General features: G+C 35.7%; 3 protein-coding genes across 9 annotated transcripts in view; 1 reads left to right on the plus strand and 2 right to left on the minus strand.

The window, feature by feature from the left end:
• LOC123685502 (dynein axonemal heavy chain 1-like) overlaps positions 1 to 15,104 on the minus strand; it is an 88,972-nt gene extending 73,868 nt beyond the window's left edge. The window contains exons 1-16 of the mRNA XM_045625225.1: positions 14,774 to 15,104; positions 12,967 to 13,074; positions 12,756 to 12,907; positions 10,787 to 11,095; positions 9,694 to 9,823; positions 9,144 to 9,279; positions 8,583 to 8,797; positions 8,018 to 8,185; positions 7,742 to 7,957; positions 5,406 to 5,665; positions 5,118 to 5,343; positions 4,912 to 5,055; positions 4,430 to 4,672; positions 3,104 to 3,284; positions 2,131 to 2,391; positions 1,331 to 1,522 (exon numbers count right to left, since the gene is read on the minus strand). Of these exons, the coding sequence (XP_045481181.1) occupies positions 1,331 to 1,522; positions 2,131 to 2,391; positions 3,104 to 3,284; positions 4,430 to 4,672; positions 4,912 to 5,055; positions 5,118 to 5,343; positions 5,406 to 5,665; positions 7,742 to 7,957; positions 8,018 to 8,185; positions 8,583 to 8,797; positions 9,144 to 9,279; positions 9,694 to 9,823; positions 10,787 to 11,095; positions 12,756 to 12,907; positions 12,967 to 13,074; positions 14,774 to 15,040 (3,208 nt within the window). The 5' untranslated portion in view covers positions 15,041 to 15,104. The remainder of the gene's footprint in view (positions 1 to 1,330; positions 1,523 to 2,130; positions 2,392 to 3,103; positions 3,285 to 4,429; positions 4,673 to 4,911; positions 5,056 to 5,117; positions 5,344 to 5,405; positions 5,666 to 7,741; positions 7,958 to 8,017; positions 8,186 to 8,582; positions 8,798 to 9,143; positions 9,280 to 9,693; positions 9,824 to 10,786; positions 11,096 to 12,755; positions 12,908 to 12,966; positions 13,075 to 14,773) is intronic.
• A 512-nt stretch (positions 15,105 to 15,616) lies between these two features.
• Positions 15,617 to 16,665, plus strand: LOC123685505 (thioredoxin-like protein 4A). The gene is made up of 3 exons (XM_045625228.1): positions 15,617 to 15,865; positions 15,981 to 16,117; positions 16,302 to 16,665. The coding sequence occupies exons 1-3, from the start codon at positions 15,788 to 15,790 to the stop codon at positions 16,513 to 16,515; spliced, it is 429 nt and encodes a 142-aa protein (XP_045481184.1). The 5' UTR covers positions 15,617 to 15,787; the 3' UTR covers positions 16,516 to 16,665.
• Positions 16,666 to 17,956: 1,291 nt separating this feature from the next.
• The window catches only part of LOC123684284 (protein kinase C and casein kinase substrate in neurons protein 1), a 38,005-nt gene continuing 31,117 nt past the window's right edge, over positions 17,957 to 24,844 (minus strand). For 5 of the 7 annotated variants that reach the window (XM_045623475.1, XM_045623471.1, XM_045623472.1 and 2 more), the window contains 5 exons: positions 23,373 to 23,720; positions 23,179 to 23,283; positions 21,502 to 21,644; positions 21,279 to 21,439; positions 17,957 to 18,542 (listed from right to left, as the gene is read on the minus strand). In XM_045623475.1, coding sequence (XP_045479431.1) covers positions 18,430 to 18,542; positions 21,279 to 21,439; positions 21,502 to 21,644; positions 23,179 to 23,283; positions 23,373 to 23,720 — 870 coding nt within the window. In that variant the 3' untranslated portion in view covers positions 17,957 to 18,429. The remainder of the gene's footprint in view (positions 18,543 to 21,278; positions 21,440 to 21,501; positions 21,645 to 23,178; positions 23,284 to 23,372; positions 23,721 to 24,844) is intronic. The other 2 variants (XM_045623477.1, XM_045623478.1) reach the window with 1 other exon arrangement.

Raw genomic sequence — 24,844 nt, forward strand, 5'->3', positions numbered from 1 at the left:
GACATTAACTACTCGTAGATTGATCATGAACTAGTCGCCGACTCATCGTAAACTACTTGTAGCCTGATCATAGACTAATCGTAGACTGATCATAGACTATTCTTAGACTGATCATATACTGAATGTAGACATTAACTACTCGTAGATTGATCATAAACTAGTCGCCGACTCATCGTAAACTACTTGTAGCCTGATCATAGACTAGTCGTAGACTGATCATAGACTATTCTTAGACTGATCATATACTAAATGTAGACATTAACTACTCGTAGATTGATCATAAACTAGTCGCCGACTCATCGTAAACTACTTGTAGCCTGATCATAGACTAGTCGTAGACTGATCATAGACTATTCCTAGACTGATCATATACTAAATGTAGACATTAACTACTCGTAGATTAGACTAGTCGCCGACTCATCGTAAACTACTTGTAGCCTGATCATAGACTAGTCGTAGACTGATCATAGACTATTCTTAGACTGATCATATACTAAATGTAGACATTAACTACTCGTAGATTGATCATAAACTAGTCGCCGACTCATCGTAAACTACTTGTAGCCTGATCATAGACTAATCGTAGACTGATCATAGACTATTCTTAGACTGATCATATACTAAATGTAGACATTAACTACTCGTAGATTGATCATAAACTAGTCGCCGACTCATCGTAAACTACTTGTAGCCTGATCATAGACTAATCGTAGACTGATCATAGACTATTCTTAGACTGATCATATACTAAATGTAGACATTAACTACTCGTAGATTGATCATAAACTAGTCGCCGACTCATCGTAAACTACTTGTAGCCTGATCATAGACTAATCGTAGACTAATCATAGACTATTCTTAGACTGATCATATACTAAATGTAGACATTAACTACTCGTAGATTGATCATAAACTAGTCGCCGACTCATCGTAAACTACTTGTAGCCTGATCATAGACTAGTCGTAGACTGATCATAGACTATTCCTAGACTGATCATATACTAAATGTAGACATTAACTACTCGTAGATTGATCATAAACTAGTCGCCGACTCATCATAAACTACTTGTAGCCTGATCATAGACTAGTCGTAGACTGATCATAGAATATTCTTAGACTGCTCATATACTAAATGTAGATATTAACTACTCGTAGATTGATCATAATCTAGTCGCCGACTCATCATAAACTACTTGTAGCCTGATTATAGACTAGTCGTATACTAATCGAGGACTGATCATAGACTTGTCATCGACTGATAGAAGACTAGTCTACAATCAGTAACCGAAATGCCGTAAAAATCATCTGCCAATGATCAAATTAAATTTACCTGTATTCTTGTATAGGGTCAAGTCTAAATCGTTCGACTCCCATTCGACCTTCATCTTTTGAAGAGTCGTTTCCACAGAGTATTCTTTGGTCGCCTCATCAGAAATGGAACTGATCAACTCTGCGTATTCCGTGATACCCAGATCGACAAAATATTGGTAAGTTGTGGCAGGGCCGATATCCACTTGTATTGCTGATGGAATATAGAAAAAGATGAATGATAATTCGGAAAACTTTTATCAACTCCATCCTGAGTGGTTTGAAATATGTATGTTCCAGTGGCGGAAGCATTGACATTGTCAGTCCGATAAATCAAAATAAATCAGACAAAATCTGTTCAATCTTATCAAATTTTATTTTTAATCTCAAAAAACGGTACGCTTACATCTTAAAATATTTGGGTAATCTGAAAGTGTCTCTAGTTCATCTCTAAATATTTTTTTTTTGCTAATTCCGTACAATTTTATAGATTGGGAGACTATAACTTGGAAATTATTCGAACAGAAAAAAAAAATTATTGAAAAGTTTTTCTTTTTTATAGGAAATCTAATTGCATTCTGATTAGTCAGGTGAGAGATTCGCAGGAAAAATTAGTTTTTATTTGGAACTCCAAACAACTCTTATCTTTTTATAGTCTTGGAAAAATTGGAAAATGAAAAAAAAAGGTATTTTATGTGAACGACGATTCAATCGAACTTCCAACATAAAAATGTAACCAGCCACATGCAAAATCTCAAGTTGAAATGGAAAGCTAAATGTACTATATCAATGAGCTGCCACTGGCATGTCCCAAAAACTCACCTGAAGCTTCGGAGAACTTCTCAAAGTGTCGAGCTCTCATACCCGGATTTTTCAAACTCAATATCAAAGGTATATGCGGCTTAAATTTGTCTATTTCCTCCCTGACATTCTGTGCAACTTTCTGCACGGCGGGAATATCGGCGAAAGTTCTCGTCAACTTTATCATCGTTTTTTGCATTTCGTTACAGGTCCTCTCTATCGATTCGCCATCGATGTACTGCAGAGGGTTGCTCATCCAAATTTCGAACGATCTCCCCCAGTCTGAAAGCGTAAATCAGATTACACCTCCAGCACTTTCGTGATAACGATAATAAGTGTAGAAATTTTTCTATATCCGGTTCCTGCATCTTCTATTTCTGAAATAAATGTTGGCGCGGGTTTATCCATCTTTTTTGTGACACCGAGACCACTAATGGAATCCTGAGTAACGCTACTCAGTGATAACTGCCTTATACACCACCTGAGCGTAGTGATCGAAGCAGTGCTGTTCTAACGAGTATAGTGTAGCACCTGGCACCATCTAACGGCTCACAATGTACTCAGGCAGCATCGGTTGATAAAGAGGTTTTCAACAGGAATTATACAATTTTAAATGGTGAAAATGGCTCTACTTTGTCTGTTCTTGACATTTCTTATGTCATCTGTGTTCAGTAGGTAGGAATAGGTTAGGTCAAATATACGCTACTTGACCGTAACAGAAGCGAGAAAATAAGAGAAATGTTTGAGATTCAGGACGTGGTAAGATGGTCAAAGAACCGAAGAAGAGAATGTAGACCATGTAGATAGAATGCCAGATGACAGGTTGGCTAAGGTAGCAAAGGAAAAAAGGCCCAATACTCCTAGACCACCTATAAGATGGTATGAAAACTGGTCTTTATCATTCCAACTGCGCCTGAAAAATCATTGATGCAAACACAGGACCTTAGTCCTCACGTGAGTGGAAGAAGAAAAAGAAGAAGAAGAATATAATTACCTGATGCTGTGACCCATAAGCTCTTGTAGGGTTCAAACTCCTTGACTAGTTTGTTCAAGTCTTCAAATGGAACGATGGGTTGATTGAAGAGCTTCTGTCTCGAATTCAGCAGCAAACCTGTCTCTTGAGCTTCCTTCATCGTTTTCCAAACTCTTCTCATATCGACTGCTATTTCGTGAATCTGGAACATCGAAATACATTTTATTTACACGCTTACATAACGTGAGCCCTTTGAAACGGTTATAAATGACCGTCCTAGTGCAATAAGTCTCGTAAATCGTCTGGACAAAAGGTCATCCATATGGTTCACAGATGGATCAAAAACAGAGTATGGCACCGGCATTGGGATATATGGACCTAAACTGAGGATCTCTAGAGCCCTGGGAAGTGAGCCCTCGATTCTACAGACCGAGATAATGGCTGTTTATGTATGCGCCCAGGAGTGTCTCAAAATGAACCTCAAGGGGGCGCATATCTACATCACCACGGACAGCCAAACCACGCTGAGATCCCTCGAATCGTGTTGTCAGGGGTATCTGCTGACTTGGGAGTGCGGTAAAACCATAAAGCAACTGGCCAGAGGAAATAAGGTGACTCTACTATGGGTACCAGGGCACTGTGGGGTTGAAGGAAATGAAAGAGCGGATGAACTTGCAAAAAGTTCATCAAGGTTAACACCTGCTGGACCTGAGCATTTCTGTGGGATAGGAAAAGACCAATAAAAAGCTGCGGTCTAGCTATGGGAGTTGAACAGCAGGACAATTCACTGGACTAACACTCCTAGACTTGTTCAGGCAAAGAAATTCGTGAAGATTTCACCTACCTACGCCAAAAAGCTCCTAAAGCTATCGCGAGCCGAGCTTCGGGTGATGGTGGGACTGCTGACAGGACACTGTCGGTACAAACATCATTTGTACCGTATGGGAAAGTCAGCAGACGAGATTTGCAGGCTCTGTGGATCCGAAGCAGAAACAGCCGAACACTTGATATGCAAGTGTCCGGAGCTGGCTGGCCTAAGAACCATTGACATGGGTAAGCCGGTCCTGGATACCAGAGAGGTAACGGCCAAGGCCCCTTAGGAGGTTGTCAATTTTATTAACGTCGTTGACGACCTCCCTGGGTTTCTATGAATGAGTAGGGAAGTGAACAAAGGATCTGCATGGTCGCAGTTCCCGGAAGGCTTACCGAACCAAAACGACCCCAGTTCAAATAATAATAATAATACATAACGTGAGAGAGACAGCATTCTTTCGAACTCTACTGCCTCTGAGTGAGGCTATGAGGAAGACCAAGGAAAATCTGTGAGTAAAATTGTCTGAAACTCACTCTGGAGAAGTCCCTCAATGTCTGCAGCTGTACCACTTGAACGGTAAGACCTTCGATCTTCTCCTGCAAGGCAAACTCGTCCGCAACTTGAATCTTTAAATATTTCTCCTCCTCTTCTTTCAGGAAGTTATCGGTCTCTTCGAGAATTTTCGTGATCTTGTAGGGCCACCCTATAGACTCCCATTTATTTTCGAAATCCTCTTGGGGTAGAGCGTACCAGAAATATTCCAGTACATCATATTCCTGGCAAAATATTCAACACATCAAACTCATTGATACCAGAAGTGAAATAATAATAATAATAATAAAGTTTATTTGACTTTAAAAACAAAATGAACACTTCAAATAAATTTTACAAATAAACTGAAGTAAAGAGACAGAGGCTCACTTCTAAGAAGCTCACCTGTTAGTCTCACAACAGAAATACTATTCAAAGACAGAAAGAATACAAAAGATTACAAAAAAAGGGAAAGGAAACTGACCAAAACATAACGTTTCGTGACTTCCTCCAAAGATTTAACAGTCATAGGAACAGTCTCCATCCAATCCCTCATATCGAAGATGGCTTCAATAGAGTCCGGCTTTTCACTCAGTTTTATCTGTATAGTTTTATAGCTGTCTATCGACTTGGATTGAAACAATGACGTTAATTTCAAACTGGAAATGAATAACGGCAGAAAACTATTACCTCTTCAATGAGATTCTTCATCCTAACCGCAAAAGTATCCAACAGTTTGTTTATAATATCTTGGCGCTTGTTCAGAAGGAAATTCTTCAAGGTTTCCACTCCAACCATGAACGGTCCTATGGCTATCGTGCCTGGTAAAGTGGCTTCAAGGTTGTTCTTCTGTCTGAAATGGTGGGATATTTCCTCTTTGTATTCGGAAGCCGTGTGATTGGCTGCCTTGTAATTCCTAGAGTTGGGAAGACAATTACATCTTAATTACTGATAAACTCGAATTAACAATAGACTCACGCAATGTAAGCATTAATATCTCTGTTGAAAAGATCCAGATAGGCGAAATATTTCTTGGCATAGGCTTTCAATGGGATCAACGCCTTCCTATAGGCTAAAACAAAACGATCCCGAATAGAAGATACTTCTTCTGATAACAGGCCAACCGAAGACAAGCAAAGATCCTCGGGAAACCTCAAATTGGGCAGAAGGTATGGGTGAACCTGCTTTATGAAGTGAGTTTGCTTGACACCGTTGTCGTAGAGCTTCAGTAATATTTTCTGAAAAAAAAAATGTTCGTAATAATTCAATCAAATATGGATTTGTAGTTTGAATTCATTTTATAAAGATTTTTATTATAGTAGGGCGATGAGTTACAACCTACGAACTAGAACCATCTGAAAATGTTTACCACAGTAGTAAGCGAAACGTTAAGTGAAAAATCGACAAGAACACGGCTAAAATGCTTGAAATTTTCCAATTCTGTCTTATTCAATCATCAAATAATTCAAAATAAACAGAACACTCTTATCTATGATTACTATCTGAAACTAACCTCAACCGCTTAACCTGCTCTAACTTATGTTTGTTTATGTTTTTCCATCCACACCCTCCTGTTAAACCAAAAACTGTGATTTACTGGAATCTTTCCTTTCTTCTCATCTTGAACGAACTGTTTACTTGAGGAACTTGTTTGAGAATACATAGTTGGATTTATTTTGTGAATTACAAACCCGTGTGTTGGTTCAGAATCACTTGAAATTGTTCGAATTCAACAGGTAAGCTTTGCAGTTTTGTTTTTTTAGCACTCAATATTGATATTTTATGAATTTTACGGACAGAATGTCGACTGCAATATTTTTCAACAACTCACTACTGTTTTCATGGCACTCTCACAAGTGAAATTTGTTTTTCTGGAATCATCTGAATGGCTATGAATTTTTGACGTTTCTCTCAAATTTAAGTTTTTATCAAAATTTTCTCTTGGCTGATACTGTTCAGAGTTGTTGTTATTCAGGAAAATTCTGCTGATTTTTGCTCTTTAATTTTATATGCTTTTCATTCCAATCTGTGAACTTTTCATATACAAATTTTGCATGAATGCTCGTGCTCTTTGAACTTCTTACTACTGAAGCTCCTATTCAATTAATTTCCAATGTTCTATGCAGTATCCCAACATATTTTTTGTTTCCTATTTGGAAACCTTGCTCTATGATTTTTCCATCAATAATTTCAACATTAGATGTGTTAGATTATAAAATTATAAAAGTTTAATGAGTCTTCTTGATGAAGGATATTTAATATAAATCAAGAAGACTCATTAAACTTTTATAATTTGATGTAATCATTTATTGATTAGAGAGTCAGTATCAACCAATTGATAAATTTAAAATTTCTGAAATTGTTTATTCAATTGTAAATGTCGACTTGTATACGTATTTCAAAAGAAGAACAATGAAGAAATCTATGACTACCTTAGGTAATGGCTTGTTCTGTGAATCCTCACCAGAGCAACTGATACGTTTAGTTAGTTTGTAGTTTCTTACTTGCAATTTTGTTGAGGTAGATATACACGTGGTAAGTTTGTAAATTTAATAATTCCGTTGAACTATAAGGCACTGATGAGGAAAAATTGTATTATTAAATACAAAAATTCCGAAACGTACGTCTGTCTTTATGTTAATTTAGTTGTTCAATTTATTAACCGTTTACTCAATTTGTACAATTTTAGTAATTTTGAATTTTTCTTTTGGTTGATTATTAAATTTGTCATTTTTAGAATTGGAATATATTCCAAGACAAAAATAAACTGAATATATCATACAGATATATTATTGTGAAGGATTAGACACAAAGTTGTCAAATTATTTGATTTATAGATGTGTTAGATTCCAAGTATTTAAACCAAACATGTCTTGTTGAGAATTCTTACATTGTTTGCTAGTTTAAATCCGAATATTTGTCTTAGTTGAAAGTTTTAACCTATCATTTATAATTGAAATTATGAATCTAGTCAATCTGAATACACTTCCATAGAATTTCAAATCTAATTCAAATTTTTTAATGAATAATTTGTATAGAATGAAAAATATCTACCCTCATAGAAGTAAACGCTGGTATATTTAATTTGGATGTTGATTACTCAATAAAAGGCAATCATTTAGTTAAATTGAAATTTCCTGAGTCAATAAAAAATTTAAAACATTCGTAGCTTGAAAAGTTCTCTTAAAAATTGTAAATCGAACTTCCAAAAGCTATTTTTGAACATTTCAACATGATATATGTTTTCCGTTTTTTTTTAGGAAATGTTTTCATATCAAATTTCATTGCATTTTGATTCGATATAGTCAGCTTACCTCAAATTGATCGGGATCGGTAGAAAAATGAGGGCCGTCGGCTTCCAGTCTGAGAATGAGCAAAAACAATGGTGCTGCAGGTGGTTTGAAGCGGCTGGCTATAAGATCGTCTCCCCATTCGTAATCTTCAGTTATATCCATACAAGGCTGACAAGGTGACTCCAACATGTTTATCCAAATATTGATGGAATTCAAAACGAGAAGTCTCAGTGTATACTGGAAATTTAGCACAATATCAACGGAATTTGTTTGGGAAATGTTGTTGATCCAACTCACTTGCATTCGATGTTTCACCAGCTCCATGAATCTTGTCATTTTCGCTATTTCATATATTTCAAACTTCTTCTCTTGCATATCAAACCAGCCCTTGCCAACATCTCTGAGACAAGCACGAATATTGAATACTATGGCGTCCAACCAGGGTCCTCTCAAGTGTTTGATGAGCTGGAAAAGGAGAAGCGAAATCTTAAAAAAAAATACAAAAAAGATGATCGACAGACGTGAGAACTAAATAAATGAGATTAAAGTGATTATTCTCTCTTGAATTAGAGGTACAAAGGAAAACAGGAGATTCCTTGGATAATTTTAAGAAAAAAATATGTGATACAGGGTGTTTCTTGTAGTCCTACTTTTTTGTGATGTTTATACCAGTTTATCAAATCTTTACTAATCTCCGATACATATTGGGTAAATAAGTATACATTAATTATAAGAAGCGGAAACTGTTCCAAAAACTGTAGATTTGAGTTCAAAATTTGCATATCACATTATGAAAACTTTAAATCTGAATATCTATGCCAAATTTATCACTGAGTATGCATAAGAAAGGACAGAAACTCACGTTGCTTGTTATGAGGGCCTGTATAGAGTCAAATTCTTCCAATGATACGTATTTCGCTCCAAAACTGGCCGTGAAAAGAGACATTGTCGTCACCTTCATGCACTCTTTCACCACGTATTCCATTGCAATGTATGTTTCTGGGATGACGAAAATGTTCATCCATTTGAAGTATTCCCGTTTCTTTTGGAAGTCGAGGACGCCGGTAATCACCTTTTCTATTGAAAGAAAAAGCGTTAAATTCAAGAAAATATATACTTGGTATACAGGGTGTCCCAAGTTCCAGCGCCTATTAGACTTCTGGAGAATTTTATAGGCCTATTTGAATTCTGAAACTTGGGATTTTGATATTTCTGGATAATCTCTACCGAGCTAGAATATTTTGAGACCTAAGTACTTCCGGTGATGCAGGAAATGAAAATAATATCTCTAAAAAAAATTTTTTTATTTTTTCAAACAAATTTTTTCCATGAAATCAATAAAAAACTGAAACTTTTTATCGGAAAGTCGAATCGATTCTATGACATCGAAAATAGACGATCAAGCTTCAGTTAGTAGGTTTACCTCTTTTAACCGGTGCCGATTCAACCATCTTTTGAGGAACCATCGATATGGTATCGGCTTGGGTGTTTTTGATACTCTGCAAGAACTGCATTTCTCCATGTGTTCTCTTGTAGCCTAAATTCACCTCATTTTCCAGCTAAAATAAGGAATTGAAGGTTCATTGACATCTCATAAAATATTCATATACGTAAAAAGAAATCATACTGGTAGAAGTTGAGTCTTGATAACAGGGAAACGTGCTGTCATCGAAGGAGAGTAGCAGTAGACAGGTTTCGCTCTTTTTGAGCTCATCAGTACCTACCTCGCAACCCAAATGATGATGGTAACCAAATGCAAACAGAGTTCATTTAATTGGAACAACAATAATAATAACGTAATTATCAAATTCTGTTTTCCCATTTGCTTGTCCTTTTGGGATGTGTGGTACTGATGAGCTCCAAAAAGAGCGAACTCTTACACATTTGTCCGTGATTAACTCTCAACTGAGATTTATGTTGGTCTAATTTTCTCATTTAACTAAGATCGCTTTTCTGTTATCATTAAAACTTACTTTTTGGAGGAGCTCCTGATCTATATTCTTCGTTTGGTTCCTTGTTGCTAATGTTCTCATTTTGAGAACATTTTTCTCATCCAATTCCAATGTGCCAGTCAGAAGCATACAGTCCAAATAGAACTCATATCTGCATTACATAAACAAAACATTGTTTAAAAAACTACAGCTACTTTTATAAATTGTTACATTATTTTATTAAATTGAATACAGAGAGAAATTTAAGAATGGACTACATTATTCAGTTAATCGACTCAATCCTATTGGAAAACCCATCCCATTGTAAAGACCTTGCAAGGAATCCAATGAGGAGATGTAGCATATATTTTTAATAAGATCAAGATACTTTTTAGATCTATAAATATAAAAGTTACAAAGAACTTTTTTGGAATGAATCCTTTTTTCCTTCTCCTGAAATTCTTTCTTGAATTTAGCTATTCCACAGAGAAGTTCTGGGCCAATGACAGGAGTTATTTGTGCCTTGGTTGGTTGGTTTTTTTCAATTACCGAGTGACCAGGAACTCAGACTAAACAGACCTTGTTACCATCTTAGAGTCGCTGGTATGTAAGAGCTCAATGCTGTGATTGCAGCCTGACTACCAGAATTTATCTCTATATCACATTTCTGATAGTTTCTTACAAACTTCGTTTCCACATATCTTTCGGTTGCAAGTATTTCTGCTTGAAAGACACTTGGACAACGGCCTAACGATAGTGAGAATTTGCTTCCAGACCCTATCGTGATTCTAAAACCATCTGATTGTACCATTTGATGATGATATTCTTTTGAAAGTTGTTATGTTCTTAAGCTTAGTCGAAGAGACCAAAGCCCATGTCATCATCGCACTCTGATTCTGCAGGTTCTTCCTTCTTTTTCTCTTCTTTCTTTTCTTCAGCAGCTGGGGCTGCAGCACCACCAGAAGGGACACTAGCAAGTTTAAGCTGTACTTGTGCAATTACTTCATCAATGGACTTTCCATTTAGCTCGTCAATAACTTTTTTGACCTTAGCTAGGAAGCATTCAATATTATCTCCCTTTCCTAAACTTGATAACGTACCAACAATATAATAGTAAATTTGTTTCTACACTCACCTTATCGTGTCCTCAACCTGATTTCTCAGGTCCACAGCCGCCTTGATCCTCTCCCCGAAAATCATCGGATTCTCCGCGCTGAACATGATGTAGAGTCTTGGCAAATCGAAGGTTCTCTGAGAGCCGTCTAAGGTAAGAATGGACCACAACTGTTGGTCTGGTAGATAGTCGGTGACTGCTACGTTTATCCAGCCATAGACTGGTTCCTTGGATAGGTCCAAGGGGTCGAAGATCTTCAGGAATGCCTTACCCGGTATGGGATGGCGGACGCCTTCAACTACCCCGTGGTCCAGCCAAGATTCTGGAGTTCTTGGAAGGAAAAAGAGCAAATAAGAATTTTGAGTATCTTATGAAGTATGTTTTTCAAGATGAAGCTTGAAGTTGTTCTTTAATACACTGCGCAAAAAAATTAACGCACATTATGGAAATCTCAAATTTATTCTACAACTGAAGGTGTTCTCAATGATAATTATTTTTATCAGAATTATGCATGCATATGTTATCCACTTTCAACGTTTTTCTTCAATACAGATGTTTTTTCCCAGCAGGAATAAAAAAAGATGAGATTATCAGATTTTGAATGTATTGGCTCCATTCTGAAATCGGTTGTTCTCGATCAATTCTAGTGATCAATAGTTTTTCTTTCGTTTGATTCTACACTCGATTGCTATGCAACGCGAAACACGCAATTTGACCCAAGAGGAATGTGCCCAAGCGGTAGTTTTGCGAGAAGAAGGGTGGACATACACAAGAATTGCAGAAAGGTTTGGAGTTTCCCATACAAGTGTGTCCAGAATGTTGCAGCGATTCAGGGAGGCAGGTATGAATGACCGAAGATCAGGACAGGGTAGACCACGGGTAACAACTGCCATTCAAGAACGTTACTTGAGAGTTTCTTCGTTGAGACAACGGTTTGCAACCGCTCGCCTCCTTCAAAATCAGCTTGAGCAAACTCATGGGGTGCAAATTTGCACTCAAACAATAAGAAATCGCCTCGGAAAATATGATTTAAGGCATCGTGTCGCGGCAAGAGGCCCAGCTCTTACCCCAGACCATCGAATGGCGCGTTTGGATTTTGCGAGAGAGCATATCCATTGGGAAGAGGCTGATTGGGAAAGAGTTCTCTTCACAGATGAGTCTAGATTCTGCCTCTATCATTGTGATCGACGTTCCCTTGTATACAGACGTCCACATGAAAGATATGCTCAGTGCAATTTCCTGAATACTACTGGTTTCGGGGGAGGATCGATTATGGTATGGGGTGGAATATCTTTGACTGCTCGCACAGACCTAGTGGTCGTTGATAATGGAGCTATGAATGCTGATAGGTATATAAGGAACATTCTTGAAGAGCATGTAGTGCCATTTGCCCCATTCATTGGTGAAAATTTCATTTTTATGGACGATAATGCCAGACCCCATCGTGCGCGCATCGTTCAGGAGTACCTTGAAGAGGTTGAAGTCTCTCGAATGGAATGGCCAGCAAGAAGTCCAGATCTCAATCCGATTGAGCAGGTTTGGGACAACCTCAATAGAAGGCTGAGAATTTCAGAAAATCATCCAGCTACTCTTAATGAATTAGGAATCCAACTCGGAGAAATCTGGGAAGGATTAGATCAGAACATTTTAAGATCACTCATTTTGAGTATGAACCGTCGTTGCCGAGCTGTAATTAACGCAAGGGGTGGAAATACCAAGTATTAAATCACTTATCAGCATTCCAGTATTTTGAAAATTGTTTATTTATTTTCTTTCACACAAGATTCGGTGAAATCCTGAATTTTTCTTCCATTTAATGTGTCTTGTTTCGTTCAAAACCTTCCCGAGAGAACATAAAAAGTAGTTATAAAGTCAATGTAGAGTTAACTTTCATTAAAATTGAGATTTTCATAATGTGCGTTAATTTTTTTGCGCAGTGTATTTACTTGCGAAATGTTGAATCTGTTGTGAGTTTTTTACTTCGACTTACCTCGATTCATATTTCTCATTGTCGAATAGTTCAAGAGGTAAAAAGTTCATTGCCTGCATCGTGTTTGCTGTGTAGGGTACAGAGGAGTCAACCGGTATCAAACTCTTTGGTGATACTTCCAGATCTGCCAAGATGTCGGCAATATTTTGGGCCTACAGAAACAGCAAACAGACAGTTTAAATGGATACAAATTAGATTGAATTTTTTTTACAGCATATTGTCGTCGTTTCCTTTCAATGGCCACATTCCTAGGCAAGTCTCCTATTAATACTTCATGTTGTAGTTGTACTTTTGGCTTAAAGGTGTCTACGGGAAAGCTCTGAAAAAGAACAAAATATTCAAGAGATTTGTCTCCTGGAATTTCACATTTGCCACCCTCAAAGTCTTCTCTGGAAAAGCTGAATTGGCAGCATCTATCGTCCAAATTACAGACTTGTACCAATTTCGTCAGCATTGGATAAGAATTGTAAAAGTAAAGACTGTTACAAGGGTGTGTTGACACAGCCTGGCAGATAGAACATCTGTAGTAATGATAGAGGTAGCTGAATCGAAAAATTCTATAGGGTAGGCTTTTATCTGAAAGCCGTTTCGAGTCTTCTATCACTACTGACAACTCATAGGAAGTTAAAAGAGGTTTTTTGAATTATAAACTCCAATCAATTGACAGCCTAAGGCATGCGTCAACTATATGAGGTTTATATTATCGATAATCCTAACTGGACTAGAGTTTCTGATTGGATAATTTAGGAAGAGCTTGAAAAAATTGAGAAAATTCCACTCATGATTGCATCTAGACTGAATCACTTCGAACATGCCTACATGTATCTCTCCTCTCTCAAAGCCATTTTGGAAAGAGGAATATTGAAATGAACGCATCTAACGGGTGTTTTTTTTTCGAGGTATATAACTTTAAGTTGGCATTACTGTTCAAGATGGCTACCGATTCAACAGCTGTCAAGTGATTTATTCTCAGTTTGGTTTGGCAATTCCTCATGAATAGACTCACGCGTGATCAACGCTTGCAAATAGTGCAATTTTATTTCGAAAATAATGGTTCTGTGCGGAATACGTATCGCGCACTACGTCCATTTTATTTTGTTTAGCGATGAAGCGCACTTCTGGTTAAATGGCTACGTCAACAAACAAAACTGCCGCATTTGGAGTGAAGCTAATCCTCAAGTGTATGTCGAAACACCGTTACATCCAGAAAAACTGACTGCTTGGTGCGCTTTATGGGCTGGTGGAATCATTGGTCCGTACTTCTTCAAAAACGATGATGACCAGAACGTTACAGTCAATGGTTACTAACTTTTTCATTCCTGAATTGAACAACCATGATATCCAGGAGCTGTGGTTCCAACAAGACGGCGCAACATGTCACACAGCTCGTGCCACAATCGATTTATTGAAAGACACGTTTGGTGACCGCCTAATTTCACGTTTTGAACCTGTGAATTGGCCTCCAAGATCTTGTGATTCAACACAGCTAGACTACTTTCTGTGGGGCTATGTAAAGTCATTGGTCTATGCGGATAAGCCACAAACCCTTGACCATTTGAAAGACAACATTCGCCGTGTTATTGACGATATACGGCCTCAAATGTTGGAAAAAGTGATCGAAAATTGGACGTCCAGATTGGACTACATTCCAGCCGCCAGCCGTGGCGGTCATATGCCAGAAATCATATTTAAAATGTTATGTCACAAGATTATCTTGCGGATAAATAAAATTCATGTCAATCGAATAATCCATCGTTGTTTTATCGCAATTTAAAGTTCTATAGCTCTAAAAAAACACCCTTTACTATCTGGCATTGGATATCTACAATATCAAGACATATGCCAATACTGTATGCAATGGTATTACTACTAATAATTTGCTTCAATAAAAAAAAAAGAAAGTAAAAAAAACGAGAATCTAGAAAGCACAAGATGTTACCTAGGAAACAAAATTTAAATATTTTTAACAATGGAAAATGATAAAGATAAGCGTGCAAAATTTATGTTCTCGTACTTACGATCTGTTTATCTTCAATAAAAGTGATCCATCTTTCTGCCGGAGCCAAGAATAAAGGTTTGATCGGCTTCACTAGCTTCGGCAGGATGGGTGCGTCTTTCTCCGTTTTCACTTGCCATATGAATTTGGTCCTTTTAGGGGCTCCTGGAGGCAAGTCCTCTTCGACTTCTTGTTTGTACCTCAAATTTGTCGCTAATTCCGAATAGTAGCCCCTACTTTTAACGTCCCTATTTCTTTTCTTTTTGTCCTTATCTTTATCATTTTCCATTTTTTAAATAAAGACAATTCTAGGAACAAAATAAAATTAGTCGATGTGCGGATTTTATTCTTCGTTGCCTAGTATCGAAAAATATTTTTTTTTATCAAATTACCACGGTTCATCATAGAGAAAATAGAAATGATTTTTCAGAGACTCCATTAGATGTCATTAATTAATAAAACTTCAAAATACTTTTTATGTTCTAGCCAAACTTCACCAACAATTATTATAAACTCTACCTTGAATTTCAATGGGTTTTCTTTTTTATATTCAAATATTCCCGCCATTCTTGTCACTGTCCTACGATATATGGAAGAAAATTATATCGATACTAAAAAATTATCGCTTCAAAATTTTGGAATATCAAATATTTTTCTACTTGTAAAAATATTCTATATTCATTGTATCCACATTGCAAAACTTGATGAAATTAAAATTTTGTAGTTATTCGAGGTATTGAAGTTATTTTTACTTGAAATTTTCTTATATTCATGAGGAATATAATAATAAATTTCAAAAATCCAATACTATTGGTATCACTGAAATATTTTCTTTCCTACAGTTTGCAACCATGAGAAATAGACATCAAAATATAATTTTGAGGTTAAGTCGACAGAAACATCAACATTCTGAATTTCTATTTTGAGGAATCTATCATTAGTGTGATTAATTATTTGTTATTGCGAAAATCTTATTCTCATCGGGATAAAGCAATTTTTTCATTATTCAAAACAGGAAATTCCCTAACTCTTCAAAATGTCTTATATGTTAGCTCATTTACACAACGGCTGGCAAGTGGATCAGGCTATATTATCTGAAGAAGATAGAGTTGTGGTAAATCGTTTTTATATCCTAATACATAACAATTAACATTCTTATACTTTAGATTCGTCTGTTTACGACTTACTGTCCTCAGAACCTTACCTACATTTAATTATTTTTTCCTTAGGTTATTCGATTTGGTCACGATTGGGATCCATCATGTATGAAAATGGATGAAGTATTGTATAGTATAGCTGACAAAGTTAAGAATTTCGCCGTTATTTATTTGGTGGATATCACAGAAGTACCAGACTTCAACAAAATGTAAGTTTTAATCTGATATATTTCTCATTCAAAAATTATTTAGAGGTCTTCTCTTTCCACATGAATAATTCTTTAATTTAATGACCTCTTTTACTCTTGAATAAATGGCAAATAATAAACCATTATTACCTCCCTTTCAAGCACTATTCATGTTTATATAATATGTGTATCTTATGTTTTTCAGGTACGAACTTTACGATCCCTGCACCATTATGTTTTTCTTCAGAAACAAACATATAATGATTGATTTGGGTACTGGTAACAACAACAAAATAAACTGGCCATTGGAAGATAAACAAGAAATGATAGATATTTTAGAAACTGTTTATAGAGGCGCTAGAAAAGGAAGAGGTTTAGTGGTTTCTCCAAAAGATTACTCCACTAAATACAGATATTGAAACTTCATTTTTGTTGAAGATAATTTATTGAGGACAATTCTGATATTGGAATCCAGAGGAAATTACTTCAATCTAGGAGTTATTTGAATTAATTCTTGAGAAGATGATTGATGTACAAAATGATATCGAGATTATACTTTTTTTTTTCAACTAATATCTCATTATTATAACATTTCTGACCCTTTCATGGCCCATCAATTCGAAATCCGTTTTAAAACCTATATTATATTCAAAATTTTATGATGCAGAATATGTGTAATGAAATTTGTCTATTTCGGTTGAAAATGACCGTTTACATTGAGATTTCACAGACAAGGTATTGGGAACTTTTGTACGCTTTTAATTCATATTATAGGTACTTTGCTCAATTATCAGAAGTCAAAACTTCCTCCTATGCTTTGACAGATCTTGGGAAGAGAATGATCGGTCGATCTTTTTTTTAAAAAACCAAGAACTTGACTACATTTCAAGGATAAAATTTGATGAAAACAGCATTTGACCACACCGAATACTAATCTGCAATCAGTTGGCAGTAGGGAATTTCCTGTTTTGAAAAATGAAAAAATTGCTTTAACCCGATGAGAATTAGATTTTCGCAATAACAAATAACTAATCACACCAATCACAGATTCCTCAAAATAGAAATTCGGAATGTTGATGTTTCTGTCCACTTGACCTCAAAATTATATTTTGATGTTAAAATCAATTATGTAAGTTTTTCTTTAAAATTCCCAAAATTTAATTAAAAAATTTGCCTGTAAGCCATCTATACACCAATTACTGAACTTCTTCTTGGCGCTGCCAGCCATGAGTAGAAACCTGCATCATTTACGTCATTACCCAAGTTCAGTTGGAGCTACCTTTACTAGATGTCACTATAATTGAATCCTGGGAGTAAATATTATGGTGGATGCGCTATATTTAGGCGCATCCACCCAAAAAGTGTATAAAATATTTCGTAATTCTTTGGAACAGAATTTCTGATTTGACAACTCCAATATTCATCCTAAAACCTACCCGCCATAAGATGTTCCTCAAAAATCTTGGAGCTGTTATATCTTTTTAAAGAAGTATCCAATAAGTATGCATTTCATGAAATTTTGGCGATATATATTGGTTTTGTGTAATTTTAAGAGAACAAAAATTGGGATTGTTATGGCAGCTGATTGTGCCTCAGCCTAGAACATCAGTTTGGCTATCGACGGCCCTGTATCTTTTCCCCTTGAACTCCAAAACTATTAAACACATTTTATCCATTAGAGAATTTAGGAGTTAGCTTATTCTTTTTGAGAGTTATTCTGTAGGTGGTCAGTCTGACAAATCCAATAGTTCGGGACCACTCTAGGCTCATAATTAGGAAATTACAGATCTTAAATGATCAAAATGAAAACCCGTTGGAAGAAGCTCGCAAAAAGTTGAGGAATAAAATGAAACACCTGAATAATCTTAAGCCAAAGGAATTCAATATCTCACTAGGAGTTTTTTTAATATGAAAATCTATCATTTGTCAGAAACATAATTCAAATATAATGAGTAGTAATAAATATTTTCTTTAAAACTAAAAGTTTGGACAAGAAGAATTGTAACATTTAAAACGTTTCAAATCCAAATAAAATGCATATAATTTTCAACATACAAAATGTATACTATACAATTTTGTGGTTATTTTCCAAAACAAATTCTCATAACATGTATCTACTTGCACAAGTACATTAAATTGTCCCTTGTATATCAATCTTGTGGTTACTAAATGTTATTTTATATACATTTTTAATCTATTTGTACAAGTCTGAAAAGACATCACTCATTCTTATTAAATAACACAACATCAAAATCTATATCGAGGTGAGCAAGAGCTCAGATAAATATCTCTCAAAAATTAACAATTTTCTGCTTTTATTTTGACACAAATAATTATTGCGATACAGGTTCTACATAGTTCGCCGGATAGAGACCAACTTTGCCATCTTTTCGACCTTTACACCATCCTTGCTCGTCCTCGTCTTCAAGTTTCTCAAAAACTTCACCTGAAAATCACAATTCATCATTATAAATATCAGTAGTTGTTTATGATACAATTGCGGAAGGCATGGATATTCCTCCACGAGCCCAAAATTCAATTTTATGAATGAAAAAAGTAAAAATGATCCTTCTGTATGAGTATTGTACATTATTTTCTCTAATTCACTGACTTTTATTAAAAATGATGAAATATTTCCATTAATATATTTTATTGATTTTAGAATTGAAAAATGTTGGTTGGCAAAACTGTTTTCTGTATCAAAAATTTGACAGATAATAGATAAATCTAAGATGCATAGAAACCCTGGTGTGTGTACTGATTCGATTTTGTTTCAGACTTTTTGAGATATACACCTGCTCTATTAGTGATGACGTCACACACCGACATTTTAGTTCTCCTGTCAGTGTTCGGAATCCAAACAAACAAATTGTCATTCAAACTGGTACGTTGTCGTTGAAGAAATTGGCTTATTTTGATAAAAAAGAATATTTGAGGAACGATTTTTCTATTATTAATTGATAGACAGAAGGCACGAGATTAATGCCAGTAAGTTCAAATTTGAAGTTCAACTAATAAACACGGCTTTATACAAAATCTGGGGAATGATACAGGATTCAAACCTACTGGTATTAACCTCGTTCCTTCTGTCTACCAATTGATACTGAAATCGTTCCTCAAATACTCTTATTTATGAAAATAAGCAAATTCCTGCAACGACACCGTACTAATTTGAATGACAATTTGTTTGTTTGGATTCCGAACACTGACAGGAGAACTAAAATGGCGGTGTGTGACGTCATCACTAATAGAGCGTATACTCAAATGTCACAAGAATCGAGAGAAATGTCAAATTTAAACGATGTATGCGCCATCTGAAACAGACGCGATCCTTTGAAATCAAGTAGGTATAATGGTGGATTTATGCACCGTACCTAAGAACTAAGGACTAAGAACTATGAACTAAGAACTAAACCTAAGAATGCAGTGGCGTTTATGCACTCTCTTGTTAGTTCTTAGTTAAGGCATGCGCACGTGCTCGAACTACTTTCTATTTGTTCTATACTTTGATGTTTGACGTTGATATTTATTGTGAAAAAATTAAATTTAATTTTTTCAAATACACCTAATACTTTTCATCGATAAACACGAATAAAGAACATAAAATAATAGAAACTGGTACTCGTTAATATTGAAATTCTATGCGGTGGACGTGCACTTCTATATTTTACCTGAGCCCTTAGTTCTTAGTTAACAGTTGGCCTGCTAGTGTTAGTTCTTAGGAAACGTGCATAAACGCCCTCATTGATTTGTTAGCGTTCAATTCTTAGTTCTTAGGTTTAGTCTTAGTTCTTAGGACTGGTGCATAAATCCACCATAAGATGCATAGAAACCCTGGTGTGTAAACTGATTCGATTTTGTTTTAGACTTTTTGAGATATCCGTCACACACCGCAATTTTAGTTCTCCTGTCAGTGTTTGGAATCCAAACAAACAAATTGTCATTCAAATTAGTACGTTGTCGTTGAATAAACTGGCTTATTTTGATGAATAAGATTATTTAAGGAACGATTTTACTATTAATTGATAGACAGAAGGAACGAGATTAATGCCAGTAAGTTCGAACTTGAAGTTCAACTAATAAACACGGCTTTTTACAAAATCTGGGCAATGATACAGGATTCAAACTTACTGGTATTAACTCGTTCCTTCTGTCTATCAATTAATACTGAAATCGTTCCTCAAATACTCTTATTTATGAAAATAAGCCAATTCCTTCAACTACACCGTACTAATTTGAATGACAATTTATTTGTTTGGATTCCGAAAACTGACAGGAGAACCAAAAATGGCGGTGTGTGACGTCACACTAATATAGCGTATTGCTTTGGTGTTCTGCTTCACCAGAGTTCTGTAGGGTGGCGCTCATCAGAAATTTTCGAATTGCCGCTATCTGCCTGGCGCCGTTTAAAAATGAAACACTGATTTTAGATTTTACAAACTTTCACAATAAATTACAATTCAGTTCCTATCGAATTTGTAATGAAATGAATGGAATAAAATGACAGAGCATAGAACATTGTTACGAGCATAGAATATAAAATATTACTGTTCTTTTTTTCAGATAAAATTATCGTTCCGAAGATTTAATTCGATGGTGAGGAATATCAGTCACAAGGAACAGTTGTATACAATTTATTCAATGGCAACGTTTCTGAGCATTTAGCTCCTTCATCGGGCTAAAAACAAAAACCAATTTATAAACAACGGCATGGATCATACAATTGGTGTAGCAATAAAGATAAAAAATACATAAAATGACGTCGCTATACAATAATAAAAATGAAATATAAACTAGATGACAAAATAACAATGAATATAAATATAAAGCAAAACAACAAACTGTTACTGTTCTATACTCAAATGTCACGAGAGAGCCAAGAATCGAGAGAATGTCAAATATAAACGATTTATGCGCCATCTGAAACAGACGCGATCCTTTGAAATCAAGAAGGTATAAATCTGAAAAATCTCCCGTTTTATCTGAAAGTTTTATAGGTATCAGTAGACACACCAGGATTTCTATGCATCTTAGAAATTTGACAGATGATAGATAAATCTGTGACAGGAGAGTTCCAAGTACCAACATATAATAATTAAATATAACCATGAAATTTGAGTGACACTGAATCAAATTCTCCAAAGAATTAGATAAATTAATTTTTTATTGTTCAAATGCATACCTTGTTTGAAACTAAGCTCATCACTCTCTGCGCCTACATAGTCGTAAAGTGCCTTAACCGGAACCCCAGGTTCACCGTTGTCCACTAACGCATCACTTTCATCCCATTCGTCTTCTTCGAACGGATTTACTTCTTTACTACTACTACTAGTTGTTCCGTTTCTGCTTGAAACACGACTCAATAAAGAATTTGAAACAGAGAAAAAAGACAGAAATCAACTCACGTTGTTATTGTGGAAGCTCGGTTAGCTGGACTTTCTACCGGTGGTTCGGACCTTCTGACTTCAGTTTCAACACTTTGCGGCGGTGGTGCCACAGATGTTCTGCTTGATGGTGCAGGTTTCGGCCTATTATTGGATGGTAGTTCCTTAAAAATATACGAGAGAATAATTAGTATGGTATATTCTTTTTAAAAATGATAAAATTCTTGCTAGCACAGTTGCCAGACTGGATTTTCTTCCGAATTTTACCATAAAATGAACAACAACTGGTTTTCAATTTAAATTTTGTATTTTACTTCTAAAAACTGTGGAATTTGTATGGTATTGCAAACTGCTAAATTTCCGAGTTAACAAACCAAACCAATTTAGATTGAATGAAATGAAAGCCTCTAATTTGAATTGATGGTAGCAGCAGGGTTAGCAAATATCCCCAGATTTAGGAACGCTTCAAGTGGTAACAAGAAAAGTTTTTGGTTGGTACCAAAATCTTATTAAATGTGACGTCATTTTATACCTATAGAACGAGTTTCAAGTATGGTACGCCTTAATTGACTAGGAAACAGTGGGCACGATTTTTATAAAGGGTGTTTTTTCAGAGCTATAGAACTTTATATGCAATAAAACAACGATGGATTATTCGATTGACATGAATTTTATTTATCCGCAAGATAATCTTGTGGCATTACATTTTAAATATGATTTCTGGCATATGACCGTCACGGCTGGCTCGGATGTAGTCCAATCTGGACGTCCAATTTTCGATGATTTTTTCCAACATTTGTGGCTGTATATCTGCAATAACACGGCGAATGTTGTCTTCCAAATGGTCAAGGGTTTGTGGCTTATCCGCATAGACCAATGACTTTACATAGCCCCACAGAAAGTAGTCTAGCGGTGTTAATTCACAAGATCTTGGAGGCCAATTCACAGGTCCAAAACGTGAAATTAGGCGGTCACCAAACGTGTCTTTCAATAAATCGATTGTGGCACGAGCTGTGTGACATGTTGCGCCGTCTTGTTGGAACCACAGCTCCTGGACATCATGGTTGTTCAATTCAGGAATGAAAAAGTTAGTAATCATGACTCTATACTGATCACCATTGACTGTAACGTTCTGGCCATCATCGTTTTTGAAGAAGTACGGACCAATGATTCCACCAGCCCATAAAGCGCACCGAACAGTCAGTATTTCTGGATGTAACGGTGTTTCGACATACACTTGAGGATTAGCTTCACTCCAAATGCGGCAGTTTTGTTTGTTGACGTAGCCATTCAACCAGAAGTGCGCTTCATCGCTAAACAAAATAAAATGGACGTAGTGCGCGATACGTATTCCGCACAGAACCCTTAATTTCGAAATAAAATTGCACTATTTGCAAGCGTTGTTCAGGTGTGAGTCTATTCATGATGAATTGTCAAACCAAACTGAGAATAAATCACTTGACAGCTGTTAAATCGGTCGCCATCTTGAACAGTAATGCCAATTTAAAGTTATATACCTCGAAAAAAAAACACCCGTTAGATTTGGTGTGCAAGGATTTAGTGATATGGTGGTATTTACATTGTCGGCTACATTGGTTAAATGCGCAAAAATTATTTTGCCAAAAAAAACTTGAGGACATCTATAGGTTAACAAACGAAATAATTATCAGTTAAAGAAATAAATAAACAGAAGCATACATGCACATCTTCTCCAACAGGACGTTGATTAATCAACATTATGCCTCCGGCAGGAGCATCCTTCGATTTTCCCTTGTGTATATCTCTAAATTCTTCAGTGTATTCCTAGAGAACATAACAAACAAAACACGAAAAAAATTAAAATCACACCTACATGCTTTGTGCAAAAAAAACATCATTAGGAAAATAATCACCTCGAACTGGGGCCAATTCATGGCCATGCTCACACCGTGATTGAACGACCACCATTTCAGGTCTTTCTCGTAGTCTGCATTGTGAATCGTGTGATTTAATTCTTCGTATATCTGGCCCAAAGTGGGATCCTGTGAAATGTTGAGGTATTTGTGTAGGTCGAACAGGGTAGCCTTTATGAATTTGAGTCGGACTGCTTCCATATCTTGGCATTTATCGAATTCTCCCGTCATATCTTCCATATATTTCGGATTGTACTGGTTGATTTCCGTAAGGGCAGCCTCGTATTTATCTTTGCACTTTTGAACTTCCTCCTTCGATCTCTGAACCCTATCCTGAAGCTTCCTCACCTGGCGAAAATTCTCATTTGAATTCAACTGTTGTTTCGGTGCAATGTATAAAGCGTAATAAAAAATATTCTAAAGCATGTTTCACACAAGAGTATCAAGACGAGGTACCACATGAATAATTGGATACCAATTTAATGATTTTATAACAAATTTTTAGATGGGATCAGAAAGCAAGACAAAATGTACTTCATATTCAGATAAACTTCAAACAGAATTATGAAATTTATATCTAGACTAAAACATTCCCAAAACATAAATGTTTAAAATATGGTCTGAAGATTCATTTCCTTGTGAGGTCATATTGTACTTGATTTTCACAGGATTTTAGGAAAGTGGGTTATCCAAAACTAAATCCAACTAATGCCAACGTTTCGCGGATATGTTTCCACTTCTTCAGGGCTACAAGAGAGAAATTTACGAAGATTGAATAATGTACAATCATTTCTTCAGTTAACATTGAATTATCAATTTCTTAAACTGCTTCGAAACAAATTCTAAACACACAGGATTCCTACATTCTAACAACATATTGCAGATTCGACCTGTAGTTGAACAGGTTTAAGAATAAACACATCAGTTTGACACTCTCATTGATGGTGACATTTTGTATTGTAGAGGATGATAGATTTCATGGAAGATCACGACAAAATTCTCCTAATTGCTGTTCATTTCTGTTTCAATTTGCTCAACAAGCTCATGTTAAGATCTTTTATGTGGAAAACATAAGTTTCAACTTTGGTAAGGTTTTACGAGTTAATTGGTAGTGTTTTAGTCAATTCCATAATAAGATAAATAAAAAAAAATCGAATCTATGAATTTTAATATGTATTTAGATCAATATATTTTTATCACCTTTTATTGTATATATTTCTGTTAGTCCTTCTGGTTGTCTTGGCGTGAATACGATAACTATCGAACGAAACGAGCTGTGTGTTTAGAATTTGTTTCAATCAGTTTAAGAAATTGGTAATTTAATGTTATCTGAAGAAATGATTGTACATTATTTAATCTTCGTAAATTTCTCTCTTGTAGCCCTGAAGAAGTGGAAATATATCCGTGAAACGTTGGCATTAGTTGGATTTAGTTTTGGATAACCCACTTTCCTAAAATCCTGTGAAAATCAA

The sequence above is a fragment of the Harmonia axyridis genome, chromosome 7, assembly GCF_914767665.1.
Source record: "Harmonia axyridis chromosome 7, icHarAxyr1.1, whole genome shotgun sequence".
Taxonomy (NCBI): Eukaryota; Metazoa; Arthropoda; class Insecta; order Coleoptera; family Coccinellidae; genus Harmonia; species Harmonia axyridis.